Source organism: Artibeus jamaicensis, unplaced genomic scaffold, assembly GCF_021234435.1.
Source record: "Artibeus jamaicensis isolate MK-2021 breed Jamaican fruit bat unplaced genomic scaffold, CSHL_Jam_final scaffold_537, whole genome shotgun sequence".
NCBI classification, from domain to species: Eukaryota; Metazoa; Chordata; class Mammalia; order Chiroptera; family Phyllostomidae; genus Artibeus; species Artibeus jamaicensis.
The window spans coordinates 43,725,243-43,742,639 of NW_026522047.1; the positions used below are offsets into that span (position 1 = coordinate 43,725,243).

Sequence of the window (17,397 nt, forward strand, 5' to 3'; positions counted from 1 at the left end):
TAACCAGTGTAATGTTTGGAGCGATTTTAACTTTTTTGGCCCTTAGTCTCTTCACATCAACATGTGCAGAAGTTGGCCAACTACAGTGTCAGGTAAATTCTGGCCCACAGTCTGTTTTTATAAAGAACATTTTATTGGAACCATGACTGCTGATGTCCAAGGGATAAAGAAGATGGATATCTTAGCTCAAGAAGAGAGAGTGGATTTGCCCTTCTTGTACCTTTTTGTTCAATTGCTGCTATGCATGGGTTGAAGATTGGCCTTTATTGGTGAGGGCCATCTTCTTTAGTTATCTACTGATTCAAATGCTAATCTCTTCCAGAAACATCCTCACAAACACCCCCAAAATGTTTCATTAGCTTTCTGGAAATCCCTTAACCCAGTCTAACTCACACATAAAATTAACCATCACAGCCTCCCAAAGGGCAAGGCCAATGGAGTATTTATTTACTAATGCTCATCTGTCACAGATTTGAGGGCTGGTCCCATGGCATTCATTCCTTGGTGCTCCTGGTCTGCCCCAATGCATGAGGCAAACAGGCTTCGATGGCCAGTAAAGCCCCCAGAAAAATGTGTTGGCGCAGGCAAAATGTCACAGGTGTTGGAACTGAAATTCCAGCCAGCATCCTGGAAATAAGTGCTGAGGATATAATCAGGTGCAAGCATTGACACCACCTTCCTAACTCTTCTCGCCCTTCCAGGTGCTGTGCTCCATCATCGCAGGGGTATTGCATTACCTCTACTTGGCTTCCTTTATCTGGATGCTCCTCATAGGGCTGCAACTCTTCCTCACCGTAAGGAACCTCAGGGTGGCCAACTACACCAGTGCAGGCAGATTCAAGAAGCGGTTCATGTACCCTTTAGGCTATGGGATTCCAGCTCTGATTGTGGCCGTGTCTGCAACAGTAGGACACAAAAATTACGGAACATATACTCAGTAAGCATGATGAGACCATTTATGGTGAAATTGGTACTCATGGCCAGCACTTGATTTGAAATAAAAAAGCATTGCTTTAAATTCAATTTTCCAGTTGTTAATTATACTTCAAAACAGTCCTTCCTTAAGCCTAGATTTTATTTTCTACTGGTAATTCCTAGAGCTGTGGTTGTCAGCATCTTTGGAGTTAGATCCCTTTGAAAATTTTGGTGAAATTCAGGCTCTATTTTCTCAGACAAGTGAAAAATTTTAATACAACTTGATGAAGTTCAGGGGCAAGCAAGCAAACCCATGGCCCCACATTAAGAACCTGTGGGTTTTATGACCTGTAGGATTCTGAAACAGTGGGTTGACTAGGTTGAGGTTACCCTTCACAATGTAAAGAATAACAATAGCAACAAAACTCAAGGGTGTGTGCTATATCAGAGATAGTGCCTTCTGTCTGAAGAAGCTCCTCTCTTCCTTGGCACTGTTGACCATGTCATGCATAGGACATCTGGACCTTAGTGCATCTAATAAACTTTCTGAAGGTCACATCTAAAAAAGAGTAAGTCAAAATTCACAAGGCAGTGCTTTAAACTGCCAAGTTTTGCTGCCTCGCTAAGTTTGCAAAGCTCTGCAAAGGTAGTTGATGAAGTTAGTATTTTGGCAATGGGACTTGGGGAAGGAAGTAGGTGCACATATGCTAAAACAACAGGTGGAGGCTGTGTGTCTTGAAGTCGAGAATGCCTGGTCCCCAACTTGATCCCTTTGTCTTGCCAGAATGGTTCTGGAGAATATATTAGGAGTTCACAAAGGTTCTACAAAGGGCCAGATTGTAGCTGTTTTGCAGGCCATGTGGTCTTTGTTGCAATGACTCAATGTTGCCCTTGTCGTGTAAAAGAAGCCAAGTTGTAAATGAATGGGTATGGCTGTTTCAATAAAACTTTATTTATAAAAAACAAGGGGTAGATTAGATTTGGCCCTTGGGCCATAGTTTTGAGCCCTTGGAGTAGAACTAAGAGTGGGAGCTTTTCTGCCCACCAAGTGGTGGTGCTTGCTTGTCGTTTTTGCCAGTTTCATATTGCCTGGTCCCCTTTCAAAATGTTCAACTACCTTTGCCGAGATATGCCACGACAGAATAGTCTTTTGGTAGTTTTTAGAGCTATAGCTGTTTTTACAACTTTATTGAGATATAAGGGATATACAGAAAATTGCACATATTTAACGTACACATGTAGATGAGTTTGTACATATGCATATGCTGTGACACCATCGCCACAATCAAGGTAATAAACTCATCCACACCTTCTAAAGTTTCCTGGTCACACCTAGAACATTGACAATTAAGCAATTCACTGACGTAATTCATACAAGTTTTATTTGTACTTCTTTATGTGTATTTAGTTCTGTGCAATTTTATCACATGCATAGAGGTCCAATAACCACCAAAAGGTTACATTTTACTTGATTCCTATTACATAACACTTTTCAAATGATGTAAGTTTTACTTTTTTATTATAGCAATCATTATTAGGATACCTACATTTACTGAGCCTTAACTCTGCCAGAAACTGTATCTAAAAACTGTGCATGTTACTTTATTTAATATTTCCTAGAAGATGCATATAAGGAAAACATTAATGAAGGAAATCAAAGAAAACTCAAATAAATGAAGAGATAGTTCATGTTCATGGATAGAAAGACTGTATACTCTCAAGAAATTAGTGCTCCCCAATTTGATCTACAGGCTCACTGCATTCACAATCAAAATTTCAGGACATTTTGTGGAGATTGACAAACTGGTTCTGTTTATGTGGAGGGTCAAAATACCTGGAAGAGGTAACACACTGTTGGAGAAGATCCAAGCCACAGGACTGACCCAACTTGATTCCAAGAGTTGGTAGATAGCTATTTAAATTTCCCTGGTAGTCCCGTTAGCCCCACTTTGCACCTGGAGACACTGAGGCTCAGAGCACACAGCCCGTATCAGATGAAGATCCATGTCAGATTCCATCTGAAGCCACGTCTGAACCAAACAGCTCCTGGCGTTGCTCAGATTTCGCTACAGAAATGTGTATTAACTCTGCCCCCTCTTCAGCCTTTTTTTCCTGAGACATAAGCAGTGAATCCTTATCTTTCTCTCAACAGCTGCTGGCTCAAGTTTGATAAAGGGTTCATCTGGAGCTTCATGGGGCCCGTGGCTCTCATTATCTTGGTAAGTGACCAATGATGGTTACTTATGGGTATGCCCGCCCTGAGTGGACCAAGCATAGAGAGTGTTTATCTGTTAAAGGGAAATGACAGGAAAATAAGGAAATATAGCCTGATGTGATCAACCCCCTTACCGGAAATACTGTCTTCTCGTGTATTTCCCCGGCTTCTGCATAAATAACCCTATACTGGACATTCTTTTTAAAAATTCTACATTCATGTATTCAACAAATATTTAGCAAGTATCTATTCTGAATAGAGTAACGTGTATTTATGTTGGCCTGGAACTTTGATTTATATCCATCAGCCTGGTTTGAATGATAAATTATGCTGTCACCCTGAGCCAAGTACCAAGTACCAAGTGCCACAGATTATATACTATGTGCTATTCAGTCCAGAGCATATGTCCCTACCATCCTTATGAAGCCTGTATCTTTTAGGGAAAGATAGTTAGGTTCACGTCAATTTAAATTGCATGACATGGCCTCAAAAGAAAATTCTAACTCAATTTTGTATGCTGTTTCCACAGATAAACTTCATGTTATACTTCCAAATTCTGTTTATTTTGAGAAACAAACTTTCCTCCCTCAATAAGGAGGTTTCCACCATTCAAGACACCAGGTAAGCCCTGGCTGGTGTGGCTCAGTGGATTGAGTGACAGCCTTTGAACCAAAGGGTCACTGGTTCAATTCCCAGTCAGGGCACATGCCTGGTTACAGGCCAGGTCCCAGTAGGGGCATGTGAGGGGCAATTACACATAGATATTTCTCTCCCTCTTTTTCTCCCTCCTTTCCCCTCTCTCGGAAAATAAATAAATAAAATCCTTTTAAAAAAGACACCAGGTAAGAAGGTACCAGAATAAGTGATATTCACTACAGGACAACTCTGCCAGGTAGAGAACCCCATAGAAAAGTGACATAAAGTTTCCTGGTACTGTACTAAAGAGTACATGAGGGACAACTTGTAGAAGTAAGAACTGTAATTTTCAGGTAATTTCATGTATTCCCTCATCTCTTTATTCAGTAAATATTCACTGGGTGCCTCATTTGTGTAGCCAAGAGCATCAACATTATCCTTTTACCCCTGTGAGTCCACCCACTTTTGGGCTCCATTCTCCATGGTTGTGGAAGCAATTCTCATTGGCAGTGACTTAAATTATTAAAAATACTGATGGCAACTCATGTTAACTAGGAACTCCATAAATGCTGAGCCTTTACCAAGATTAGTTCATTGAATTCTCATGATGCCAGCCAGCCTCTCTGATGGTCACTACTAACATCCCCACTGATAACAGGAACAAATTGCTCATCTTACCCAAGAGTAAGAGGCTTGCACTGGTGAGTCATGTAGACAAAAAAGGAATTTCTGTCCAACTTCAGACCCTGCCCTGGATCTCGTGTACTTAGGAGACCAATCTAACCTCTCTGCCTCAGCTTCTTTGATCCTGGAGGGCCAGAGTGTCACCTTCTCAGTGTTCCTCCATACTTCCACACACACACACAGAATGATGTGCACACACATTTACACACATCGGTTTACCTAGCCCATGGCCATCAACAATGCCACTCTAGACAAAATTTTTGTTTGAAGAAATCCAACACTGTGTTGTGTTCTGAATCCATGATATTATCATCATCCACATTTTTCTTTTTAAAGATTTAATTAATTTATTTTTAGACAGAGGGGAAGGGAGAAAGAGAGGTAAAGAAACATCAATGTGTGCTTGCCTCTCTCATGCTCCCTACCGGGGACCTGGCCTGCAACCCAGCCATGTGCCCTGACTGGGAATTAAACTGGTGAGCCTTTGGTTTGCAGGCTGGTGCTCAATCCACTGAACCACACCAGCCAGGGCCACATTTTTTCAATACAAATTTTCAGAATGTACTTTCTACAAATCTTCCAATAAGTCCAGGTAAGAGACTGCAGGGAAATCATTTCCAAGGGTAGAAGAAAGTGTTATTCTCAGAGGCAATAATTGAAAATATGGGCACTGCCAAATCTTCAAGACACATACCTACGTGGAAGCCTCTTAACCACCCGAGGTTGTTAGGAAGTTTCAATAAAGTTAAGCAAGCAAAGAACTGAGCCCCGTGCCCAACAAGCAGTGAGTCCCTCAGGAATGGTAATGATTTACTCTTCTTCCCTTTCAGAGTCATGACATTTAAAGCCATTGCTCAGCTGTTTATCTTGGGCTGTTCCTGGAGCCTTGGCTTTTTTATGGTTGATGAAGTTGGGAAGACAATTGGATTAGTCATTGCCTACATGTTCACCATCATCAATGTCCTGCAGGGGGTTTTGCTGTTTGTGGTACACTGTCTCTTTAATCGCCAGGTAAAGCTAATTACTTTGTCTCCGAGCTTTAATGAATGGTTGTTTATTTCTTGTTCTTTTCTGACCTTTTATATTTTGAGGTTACCTTGATTCTGGGAACCAAGGTTGAGCTGCCGCTTGGGTATTTGCCATGTGCTCTGGGTTTCATTTAGTTTTCTAACATTTCCCATTTGAGCATATCTCTGAAGATCGTGGATTCCTCTGCTCAGGCAGCCATACGAAATAGCAGAGGCCTCTTGTATCTTAGACAACAGAAATTTATCTTCTCAGAATTCTGGAGGCTGGAATTCTGAGACCAGGGTGCCACAACGGTCAGGATCTGGTGAGCTCTGTCTTTTTGGCTTGCCTATGACTGACCACCTCCTTGCTATGTCCTCACATGAGAGAGAGATTGAGAGAGAGCTTTCATGCTTCTTTCGGTAGAGACACAATCTGTTGAATCAGGACTCTACCCTTATGACTTGATTTAACCTTAATTGCTTTTATAAAGGCCATATCTTCAAATTCAGTCACATTGCTGGGCTAGATCTTGAATATACGACTTTAGTGAGTGGAGGACCAACCAGCTCATAGCACAGCATGTTATCAGTCAGGATAAGGTAGATTCTGCTGCAGTGACAAATAGTGCCCCCACCCCTAATTTCAGGGATTTACGACAATGAGATTTACTTCTTGCTCATGCTACAGAGCTACATGAGCAACATCGTATTCATTTGGAGATGCAGGTTGAGGGGCAGCGCCCATCAGTGCTCTCATGGCAAAGGGAAAGGCGATCACGGCACTGTGTAGCTCAGCTCTGTTTCATTGGCCAAAGAAAGTCACACGGCCAAACCAGAATTCACCAGAGAGAGGAAGAATAATCCTCCTGCAATGAGGGGCACTTCGTGGAGGGCACTGGCATATTTGGCAAAATCTACCATAAACTGAGTTTAATCCCAGTTTTTCTGGGAATTAATCCCAGTTTTTCTGGGAATTTCACGAGTAACCCAACTGAATGGGTTGCTCGTGAACTCGCTTGCTTCCCTCTCAGAGCCTCAGTTTGCTCATTTCAAAACGTGGCAGTATATATCTCACATAGATATGAAATAATTGAGATAATTCAATGCCAATTCATATCAACCTCCACAAAGTCCTTGGCGTACACCAAGTTCTCAGTGAAGGTCATTATTATAATTTTACTCTTCACAGAAGACTAGGAACAGTTTTCCTGGCTTTTTCCTGTTGTTGAAGAGTGGAACTACCAGCAATTAAGATGCAAGGGACAGAATGACATTTTAACACTTCATTAATTTCTGTTTCGTTTGTTAGTGCCTTCTTAATGCTTGGTACTCCCTACACACCGAAGTAAAGCACGCCTTAAGTGTTCTGGTAAATTAATGTTGAGCATTAACTATTCAGATGTCCTTTATAATTTTAAGGAGATTAAAGGAAGACAACTTGTGGAATCACATTTGGTTTAGTATCAGGGCTCTGAGGGAGAATGACAAGACTTTGAAGGCTGGTTCTGTGGCTTTAGACAAGTCAGTATATCTCCAAGAGCCTCAATTTCTTCATCTTTAATGGTGATTGGGAACAAGAAGTTCCTTACTGATAGAATTAAATGATATATTGTACATACATGCATTAAACATTGCTAGTTTTTATCACCATCACGGTGACCGCCATCATTACCTTGGCTGTCATCACCATCATTATCACCATCATGACCATACGCCCTTTCATTATCATACCATCATCACCTTTGTAACCACCACCCTGTGCTACTTTCATCACCACCGCCTTCATCGTCGTCACCATTATCACCGCCACCTTCCCTTACATCATTATTGCTGTGTATAAAGTCTTACAGTCCTTGACATGTAAGGACTACGACCGAGGAAGTAAAATTTAAATGAAACAAATCAGCACGAGCATGGCCAAGATTATACAGTAAACCAATGGGAAGCGCTGTAGAGAGCAAGGCTAGGCATTTAGATCTTTAGTCTCAGATTTTAGGGTCCTTCCTCCTGAGCCAAACTCTGAATGTAACACAAGCCTCCATGTACCTCACACTTGCAGGTGCGAATGGAATACAAGAAGTGGTTCGGTGGGAAGCAGAAAGGGCTGGAAACTGAGAGCACGGAGGTCTCTCGCTCTACAGCCCACACCAGAGTGGTAAGACCAACTTCTCCGCAGAGCCGTGTACTTGTCTGAGCCCAGCATCTCATGCCGCCATGCGCATCCTGGTTTCCTGACCTAACAGAAAAGAGAAATTGCATGAGTTTCCTGCATTATGAAGCTGAAGTTTCTGGGTTTTGAGATGCAAACCAGAAAAGCTAATCTTCCTTTTGCTCTCTCTCCTCCCTTATTCCCTTTCCCATTCTCTGTACTGCAGTCAGAGTGGCAGTGAAACATGCAAATCAGATTATTTTACTCCCCTACTTAGAACTCTGGCTTCCCGTCACATTTAGAATCAAACTGAACCTCATAGCATCACTTAAAATTGGCCCAACATCCCTACTCAGGTGTGTTGTCTGCTTTTCAGTTCCCTGAGCTTCCTAGGCTGATCATCGCTGCCTCAGGGCCTTTGCACCAGCTGGTTCTTCCATCCCAGTCTCATTAGTATTCACACTTCAGCTGAAAGGTCCCCTCAGAGATGGTTTCCCTAACCATTTATTCTATGCTTGTCTCACTTGCTCTGGCACTACATTCTATTTTAATCCTCTGCGTAGCATGTCTCATTATGGGGTATTTATCCTAAAGACATCGATGTGATCGCTCTTGGTCAGTCTTTGCCCTCTGTACATTTCAGCACTTGGGCTGCTATTGTTTTCCTTTTGCCTGGCAAAGCGTCTGGCCCATGGACTTAGTTTGTTCTGAGAGTGTAAACTTCCTGTTTAAGGATGAGGAAACTGAAGCTGAGAAAGCTGAGATGGTTTGCTTAAGCTACTGCAGCCAGTTAGAGGAATCTGAGCACAGGTCTGTTTCCCTTCAAAAGTTGGCAACTTTCCTTGGTTGTCCCGAGGGATGAACAAACTTTGGGGCTAGCTGCTCACATGAGAATTGTTACTTCAGAAGAACAACCTTTGGGGCCAGCTGCTCACAGAACATGCAGTTTTGCATCAAGGCTAATTCTGCTTTGTGGTTGCTGACTGTGTCCTAATATGACCCTGTTTGCACAGTCACCCTGTGGCCGAAACCATCAATGGTCAAAGGATATGTCGATCTGATCTGTCCCAACACACACGGCCACCAAACACAGGTCATGTGGTGGATTCTGCAGCAGAAACTCTGGGGCTCGCCAGGTCTGCGCTTGAATTTTGATTCTTTCAGGTTCCGGCTGTCAGGCACTGGGAACACAGCTTAACCTCCCTGAGCCTCATCGTTAGAACGTCTGACTGTGCACAAAAGCACTTTATGCTGAACTATGTCGGCATCACTTTTTATTAACTCCAAATGATCAAGGGTCAACCATGTAAGAACCCAACAATAATTACAATCCTTTATCTTTGAACAGTTTATAATGAAAATTCACACATTCAATCTTAAAATCTTTATTAGTTATCTGTAGCATTTAAGTGCTTCATCACTGTCATGTTAAATGGAGTCAAAGCTCCTGGGATCGAACCCCAACTACACCACTTTCAGGCTCTGCGCCCTTGCCCGGGACATTGAATGTGCCTGTGCCTCAGTATCTTCATCTGTAAAATGGGCATAATATCTCATTGTAAGAATAAATGGGATCCGATGTGTTAAGTGCTTAGAACGCCACCTGACACAGTAAACACTGCAAATGTTTGTAAAAAGATAAAATAAGCAAAAAGGCCATCTATAATGGGGTGTATGGGAGATGTACAGACAAATAGTAGGATCTCTTTATTCCACTTTGGACCGTATAAATTCTAGCTTGTCAGCCCGGGGCCTGACGGACTCTTTAATTTCTGTGGTGTCAATTTCTCTTCAGCCTTTTCTCGATATTATCTCCCCCAAATAGGAGGAACCGGGGAAGTCATCAAAAGTCTTTCACAAAGGAGACACTGCATCTGCCCAGCCGCGGCCTGGGACTGATCCTGTCACTGTTTTTTGGCAAAAAACACAAAACTGAGCTGCTTATGAATGGCACCCTGCTGTGGTCACATGTGGGTTGGACAAATGACATCATCTGTATCTTCCCTGTGAAAACGAGTCCTGTCTCCTTCCTCTGTTTTGGTTTCTATTGCCAAACAAGAGAGTATGATTCACTCCACCAGCTGGCTTTGAAATTTTGTGGTTCCCCTTGAAAAGTTGAAGTTTAGATAGACTCTCACGATTTTTTAAATCATGCAATTTTAAATTTACATGTATAAAATTTGCATAAAATGAAGCCTTTTTCAGGGCAGTTTGGTGCAAACTATCCAAATTCATGTGCATAACCCATTAGTTAAAAATTTCATTGCTGGGAATTTGTCCCAGGGACGCGGTGATTTGACATGCAGATTCAGAGTGATGGGGACACAGAGATCTGACCAGGCCACTGGGGAGGAGCAGGGAGGGGCTGCAGGGGAGGATTGCCGGCTTGCTGATGCGCCACTTTCTATCCCACTGTTGCCATGGAAACAAGGTATTGATCCATCAGGACTGTTTCAGTAATTAATGGTATATCAATAAAATATAATAAATAATATGCAGTCAAGTATTTAAAACGAGGCATATTTTCATGTGCTTTTAGAAAAAGACCTGTAAAATGTGTGGGTCATGTAGAAAAAAACTGTGTGCAGTTTGGTGAGTATAGTGTAATGTGACAACTGAACACACTCTGCTAGTGGGTGGCTCCCCCTTTTTTTTCTCAAAAATCAGAAGCTCACACCTGAACCATTCTCTCAGGCTCTTTGGGGGTGTGGGTGGGCCAATGTACTCTGAAGCTTGGGTCCCCTGGGCTCTGCAAGAAGACAGTGGTCCCAGGCCAGGGCCCTGGTCCTGTGTGGTCTCTTTTTTTGAGGCGCCCACTGCTCCCCCAATCCAGCTGTGCTTCTGAGGCTCGGGTCCTCACCTCCACCGCCCCGTGCCCACCTCCCAGCTCTGACGCTGGGAGGCCCAGAAGGCCTCCCCCGCCGCTGCCTGCCCAGAGAGATCCTTCCAGGTCAGCCCTTCTCGTCCACAGACTTGACTCTGAAGGAGGCCTCGGAACAGCCTCCACTGCCCCTCTCTCAGGAATGACTGTCGTGTTTTGCCATGTATAATGTGCACTCTTTTGCCTACATTTTTGAGGGCAAAAAATAAGGATGCGCATTATACATGGGTAGTACCTGAAATATCTTGTATGTATTCTGGCACTTCATAATTATTTGTTGCATAAAATTTCTTGTAGTGTAATATGTTCAGAAATAAATGCTCAAATTTCTTACAATACAATAACCAAGTCTCTAAATATAAATAAATTGAACTAAAAAATTTAAATGCAAGATTTTTTCCGTGAAACTGTGGGTCAAAAACATGGTGTGCAGTATACACGATCCAATACAGTACCTACCACGAGTACAATAATCCCCACGTGCGATGTGCACAGAAACGTGCCTCCGTGTGCCCCAAGCGGCGAGCAAGGAAATGGAATGGCCGTAGGGCACCAGGTGCATCTCAGTGGGGGGATGCCACCAGGGGGAACCGTTGAGCAGGGCTTTTGTCCTTTGTAGCCTGCACATAATTCTTGGGGCATTGTGGCGATGCTTTCAGCCCCCAGGGTCCCAGGGCCATTCTGCCTGTTCAGCGTTGATCGCCACAGCTCATCTTCCTCTGCCCTCACCTAGAGGCGGTCGTCCCAGTTCCGTGGGATGAAGGGTACAGGCAAGAAGCAGGTGTGGGGAGAGGGATAGGCAACGTCTCACGGGACAGAACGCAGCCCTGCACCTGCACGTGCAGGCACACCACACGCTGTTTTCACTCTCGGCCCTGTCGACGTACAAGTGCGGCTGTAGGCCCGCGGCCTTCACCCTGCACCCACCCCTCGGAGCCCGGGGTGGCAGTGGGTGGCGGGATGAAGCCCAGGGCTGTTGCTCAAGCACAGCCTCGCAGTTGGGCTTTAAAAAAAAATAACTGCAACCATCATCACTCTCCTATAAGTGAGAACATTCTAGAACATTTTCATCACCCCACAAATAAACGAGCTTCTTGCCCACCACTGGCCGTCACTCCCCTCTTCCTCCCTTTCCCTCTTCCAGCTTCTCTCCTGCCCTTCCCAGACTCTGCCGGTGCCACACCCCCACAGAAGGGCAGGCTCTTGCCTGCCCTGCAGTGCCCCATGGTTTCAGTGAGGACTGTCTTGGAGGGGGTGGGGGAAAGCATCAGAATTTATTTATTTTTTAACAAACGGAACTGACTTCCTCAGTATATGAAATACATGAAAGTGTTTTGATCGAAACAGAAGTGGGCCGGGGGTGGTACTGCAGGGTCCCAGCTCTCTCTGGGTACCGCCAGGAACCCACGGGGATCCACGCCAGGCAGGCCCGCGCTGCAGCCCTTCCCTTTGTGTGTGGACGGTGGCTCCATCCCGTGCCGGAGCCCCCCCACACCCCTGAGTTTATCATTTGTCAGATGCACACACGGCCACCCAGCCACCTGTGGAGGTTGAAGATGAAATGTGAACAATGTAAGTTCAGCCCTGGCTGGTGTGACTCAGTGCATTGAGTACCGGCCTGCCAGCCAAAGGGTCACTGGTTTGATTCCCAGTCACGGCACATGCCTGGGTTGCTGGCCACGTCTCCATTAGAGAGTGTGTGAGAGGCAACCACACATCGATGTTTCTTTCCCTCACTTAAAAAAAAATAATATCTTAAAAAATATAAAATACATAATTTCAAAGGAGTTTTGTTTCTTTAACCTTTGTCTTTTTACTCCAGAACAGTGATTCCCAACCATGGTGGTTTTGTCCCGAAGGAGACATTTGACAAAGTCTAGGGACATTTTTGGTTGTCAAAACTGTGGGGGAGGGGAGCTTCTGGCTTCTAGTGGCTGGAAGTCAAGGATGCCTTTAAATATCCTGCAGTGCACAGGACAGTCTCCCCTGACAAAGAACGACCCATCCCCAAATGTCAATAGTGCCACGACAGATCTGTCCTGGAGTCCACCAGATACTGAGAATGTGGCTGGACAGCTGCTTCATTGACAAAGGTCTGCATCTGACAGGAGAGGCCCACAGCGTATTAAATGATTTAATGTATAGGTATCTTCAGTTTTATATTATAGATTATAGTTCTATGTTAAAATGATCATATGCTTAGAAAAAGTATGAAAACATACACACAAAAATGCTGTGTTGTGATTTTTATAAGTGGTGATCTGCCATTACATTTATGATTAGAAAAGACCAGTAAAGCCTTTTGCCTGTAATGGGAGGGATTTGGGGCGGGGCCATAAGGAAGCTGGCCTGTTCCCTCTCTAGGTGGCCTGGGCCCCTCCAAGCCAGGTATGGGCAGCTAGGAGCAATGGTCAGCCTGGGCAAGCCAGTTGCTGTGACCCTGGCAGCACACCAGGCTGTATCAGTCTGAAGGTCAAGTATCAAAACCTGAATCGAGCTTGCTGTGTCGGGGCCTTGGAGGAGGGCCCAGGCTGCTCTGGCAGCCACGCCCCACAGTGCTCAGTCCTCACACCAGCGACCCTTTGAATCCTCCTCCTGTCCCCGTCGCCTTTAACCCACCCTTTGGAGGCCCAGTTCTGATGTCGCTGTCTTCACCTTGGAGTGGATATGAGCCTTCGATGCTGAGCTCCTGAGTCTCTCACTGGGCCTGAGCGTATCCCTGGGTGAGCCAGAGGGAAGCAAAGGGAAGCTCCTTAGCTACAGTGGGTCAGTGTGGCCAAGGAAAGAAAAGGACTTGCCTGAGGCTGCCCAGCGAGACCATGACAGCCAAGCTCCTGGGCTCGCTCTCATCCCAAAGCCCAGTTCTCATGGAGATTCCCACTCCACCTGCAGCCACTCCGCGCACACCCTGAGATCCTTACGCCCTGTGCTGACCTTGCTCCCAGGCCCATGGCAGGTGTTCAGCTCGGAGGGCACCTGGCGGTGTGGGAGTGAGGCGCTGCAGATCCTCCGAGGCTCGGGGTACAGGAGGGGCTGCCTGGCCGAGTGCCTGGTGCATGACACCCACGTCCTGTTCATCTCTGAGGGGGGTGCCCTGCCACCAGCTCTGTCCCGTTCCCCTGAGCCTCCTGGTTCTGGGCCCAGCTTGGCTTGTGTGTTCTCCATTTAACCCTCCTCATGACCCTGCATAGACTCCACGCTGCGGACGAGGAGGCTGACGCAGAGAGGCCAAGCAGCTCACTCTGGATCCCAAGTCCAAGGGCCCTTTCAGCAGAGCCTCTCATCTCCTGGCAACCTGCCATGGGTCTTTGCCAAGTTGCTTCTGCTCCCTGTGGTGGGACAAGCAGAGATCTCTTGGTAGGAGGCCTGGGTTTGGCCTCAAATGCTCTCCGTGCGTCTGAATTTTCTTCTCAGCGCATCGAGGCAACTTCACAGAGTCATCGCTGAGGCTTTCCCAGCCCAACCCTTCTCGCCCACTAGGTGCTGTCCCCCGTGAGTTCACAAGTCTAAAGGTGCTGGGAGGATCCTGGGGCAGGGACAAAATGAAAGTTGGGGCCACAGATGTACCTCAGACACCACCCCACCTTTGGGGTGTTAGTGGTCTTGACTGTGCAGACTGACTGACTCAGGAGGAACCCAGAGACCAGGGGGAGTGGAGGACAGAGTGCGCTTCTCCCGAGGGGGTGGGAGTCCCATGAACAGGCGCACTTGGCTCTCAGGGGCAGAGCAGGACTTTTGACCCTTCCCTAGTCTAGGGAAGGGCTATTTGGGCCAAGGACAGGGAAAAAGAACATGCCAGGCCCAGATGGGACCTCGCCTGCTAGTTCCAGGTGAATGGAGGTAGAATAATTGAGTCTTTGTGAGAGTGGTGGCCAGTCCTGCTCAGTGGGGCTGGTGCAGGTGATGGAGTAGGTGAGGGGTGGAGGGAAGGGGAGACCAGTAGGTGGTTGTAGATGACCTTGGATCTTCCTGGGAGGGCAGTGGAAGCTATAAAAGGTCGCAGTGCTGCCTGCAATAGCTTCCACAGTGTGGGTGATGGAGCAGGGGCATGTACCGCCAAGGCTAACTCCCATGGGGCAGCTTTTGACATGCGTACTGCTGGCCACAGGGATACCACGAGATTCTCCAGAGGCACATTACCCTGGCAGGCCTGCAACATGCTGGTTGCATCCTGACTTCAAGGATCAAGTAAGTGCCATTTCCACTCTCTGCTCCTCAGGCCCTACCTGGGGTGGCAAGAGGAGGGTGGGCAGTGCATCTTGCAGAGCTAAGTTCATTTTCTGGCTGGCTGAGGAGAGGGAGGGTGGCCAGGAGCTTTGGTCAGTGAGTGTGGGGCCTTCGAAGCTGGGCTCCAGAGCCTGGCCTTCACCTGAGCGTGATGGGAGGGTCCGGCTGCTCAGGGAAGCCCTCACTGCCCTGCAGCTCCCGTCTCCCAAGCTGCAGGGAGCTAGGTTTTCAGAATCTGGGGAATGAGAGGTGCCCATTAGAGAGGTGCCAGGCTCCAAGGCGAACACCAGACCAAGTTGGTTCTTCTTTCCTTCCCTTACTCTCTCCCTCTCCTGGGGCTAAAGCAATTAAAGAAATCACTGTGGGAGCCCAAGTACCTGTGCTCAGAGCAGTTTGCAGAATGCTTGACGGGAGGGAACGCCCTGGGAGCAGCTGGCTGTGACTTAGCTCCTTGTGGAGAGAGCATGCGTGTGGCTCCTCCTCAGGAGACTGGCTGCTCTCTGATGGGCTGGAAGGGCCAGCCTGCATCCAGGTGTCCAGCATGCCCAAGCCAGAGGAGGGGCATATCGGGCCTGGGTTGGCCTTTGATGGCTTTGTGTAGTCAGAGGAGGACCGAGTGCCCTCGAGCTCTGGGGTGCCAAGTGGTGGGGGTCGTGTTTCTGGATGGTGGAGGGAGTGGCAGGGCCTCAGGTCACAGGCCACAGGCTTTCTGCAGTGAGCTTAAATGGGGCAACCTGATCGCGGCCCTGCGGATTGTTGGCCAGAGGCCTGGGGGCTCCTTGAGCTGAACTGTGGTCCTGGGGCTGACAGGGAGTCTCAGAACTGCGCACGCCAGTGTTACGGCGAGTGAGCCCAGCAAGCACGGCCTGCCCGATACCTCCTTCCCAAAAGGGATGAGACCAGGGGATGCTGGGAAAGACCAGCCAGTTTTAAGGACAGCTGATGTCCCTTCTCTCTACCCTGCCATGGCTGGCCCGGGACCCCCTGCTGTGCCCTGTGCAGGGGCCGAAACAGGACGGGCACCTTGGGCAGGAGGTGCTGGGCTGAGTCCTTCCTCCGGCTGCCAGGACAGTGCCAGCAAGTTTGGGAGTGTGTATTACTTTGGTTTACTTGGAGATGTTGCTGCTTCACTTTGGCAAGGTAGTTGGGCCCCTTCCAGACCCGGGGACGGCAGGCCCTCCTCCCTGGGGGTCGAGGAGATGGGGTCAGCATCGATGAGACGATGGAATACGAAGTGTTAAACTCACCGTGGAAGGGTGGGGGGGGGAGGCCGGCCGGCTGTGGCTGCCTGCCCCGAGGACCTCTCAGCTCCCTGGGTGGGAGCCCTGCTGGGTGAGGACCCTCCAGGTGAAGAGAGGCTCCATGCACGTGGGGGGGCAGCCCTGCCAGAGCCCTGATCCCGGGACCTGGTCTGTGAGGCTCTGCTGCTCAAGGTGTTTTAAGTCCCAGCTTCTGGTCTCAGCCAGGTTCCTGGGACCTGGTCTTGCCTCAACCTTGCCCAGATCTAGACAGAGTGAAGGGAAAATGGCAGGCAGCCATGAGCCAACCTCCCACAACCCACAGGAAAATAGCATTAGCCCCTCTACCCTGAGGCAGAAAGGGAGGCTCCGTCGTGGGTAAAGGTGTGTCTGAGGTGGGACAGTGTGTGCAGTGGGTCTCAGGTAACTGGCCTCCACCCTGGGCCTCTGTGTTCCCAGACCACTGAAGCAGGTGGCCAGCATCTGCATCAACCTGTACGGCGCGGCAGCTGCTTTGAAAGAGCGGGCTCCAGAGCCATGACCATGAGGTGAGCCTGCACAGCACTCCCCGCCCCCACCCCCACCCCTGTCCAGCCTGCACAACGGCAGCCGGCCTTACACTGGCTTTGTCCTACTGCGCTTTAATGAGGCCTGGTGGTTGGGGGAGGGGGTCATCCGTCATGGAGGAATCTCAGGTGGGAGTGGCTGGGCAAATCGAAGGCCTTGGCCCCCAGCTGTGGTGCCAGGGAGGGTGGAGCACAGGGTACATGTAGCAGCTGACCCGGTGGTGGGGCGGCGTGCCGAGTTGTGGTTGTGGCCTGTGGTGGGCACTGCCAGCTCCGGCGGGAGGGTCCGTATTGTTCAGGACACAGGGCCGCTCCCTTTCGGCCTCCCACCTGACAGAAAAGGGTGGGTTAGTGACGGGTCCCAAACCTCCTCACCCTGCTGGAGGGGGTAGGTGCCATCACCGAGCGCCCGCTGGGGATTTGGCATTGACCCACAGCAGCCTGTGGTCACAAGAATTGTGAAGTCTCTCTCACAGAGGAGGAAACTGAGGCTCAGAGGTGTTGAGCATTTTGCCCTTGGTACAGGTAGTTTGGCTCAAGGCTGGAACTGGAACCTAAGACGGTAACTTCTGAGCCAGGCCTTTTGCCCACAGACAGGCTGTCCAGTAGTTCTTTGAAGCTTCGAGGTCGGTCACCAGGGAAAGGGCACTCAATGGCCCAGGGATCCCAGCATCCTCTCCGACCTCGGTCCCGCTGGCCGACACCTTCTGCACAGAAGCTTATTTCCAGAATCTTGTCACCTTATCTCAGCTGAACAAGTGTGAGCAGGGCTGCTTTGAGGAGGGAGGAGAGGGGCTGATTGCAGGCAACTGTGCTGCTCACGGACTCCTGCCTGGAGTGCAGAGGGCCAGCTGAGACAGGAGGGCAGGAGCAGGG

General features: G+C 48.0%; 2 protein-coding genes across 4 annotated transcripts in view; one reads left to right on the forward strand and one right to left on the reverse strand.

Annotated features, from left to right (window-relative positions):
- The window catches only part of LOC119056021 (putative adhesion G protein-coupled receptor E4P), a 34,814-nt gene extending 23,998 nt beyond the window's left edge, over nucleotides 1–10,816 (forward strand). For all 3 annotated transcript variants that reach the window (XM_053658583.1, XM_037154340.2, XM_053658584.1), the window contains 6 exons: nucleotides 702–937; nucleotides 3,068–3,134; nucleotides 3,660–3,751; nucleotides 5,281–5,461; nucleotides 7,520–7,615; nucleotides 9,435–10,816. In XM_053658583.1, the coding sequence (XP_053514558.1) occupies nucleotides 702–937; nucleotides 3,068–3,134; nucleotides 3,660–3,751; nucleotides 5,281–5,461; nucleotides 7,520–7,615; nucleotides 9,435–9,545 (783 nt within the window). In that variant the 3' untranslated portion in view covers nucleotides 9,546–10,816. The remainder of the gene's footprint in view (nucleotides 1–701; nucleotides 938–3,067; nucleotides 3,135–3,659; nucleotides 3,752–5,280; nucleotides 5,462–7,519; nucleotides 7,616–9,434) is intronic.
- Nucleotides 10,817–16,562: 5,746 nt separating this feature from the next.
- Nucleotides 16,563–17,397, reverse strand: part of CFAP92 (cilia and flagella associated protein 92 (putative)) — a 30,605-nt gene continuing 29,770 nt past the window's right edge. Inside the window, exon 14 of the mRNA XM_053658466.1 lies at nucleotides 16,563–16,851. Within this exon, the coding sequence (XP_053514441.1) occupies nucleotides 16,627–16,851 (225 nt within the window). The 3' untranslated portion in view covers nucleotides 16,563–16,626. The remainder of the gene's footprint in view (nucleotides 16,852–17,397) is intronic.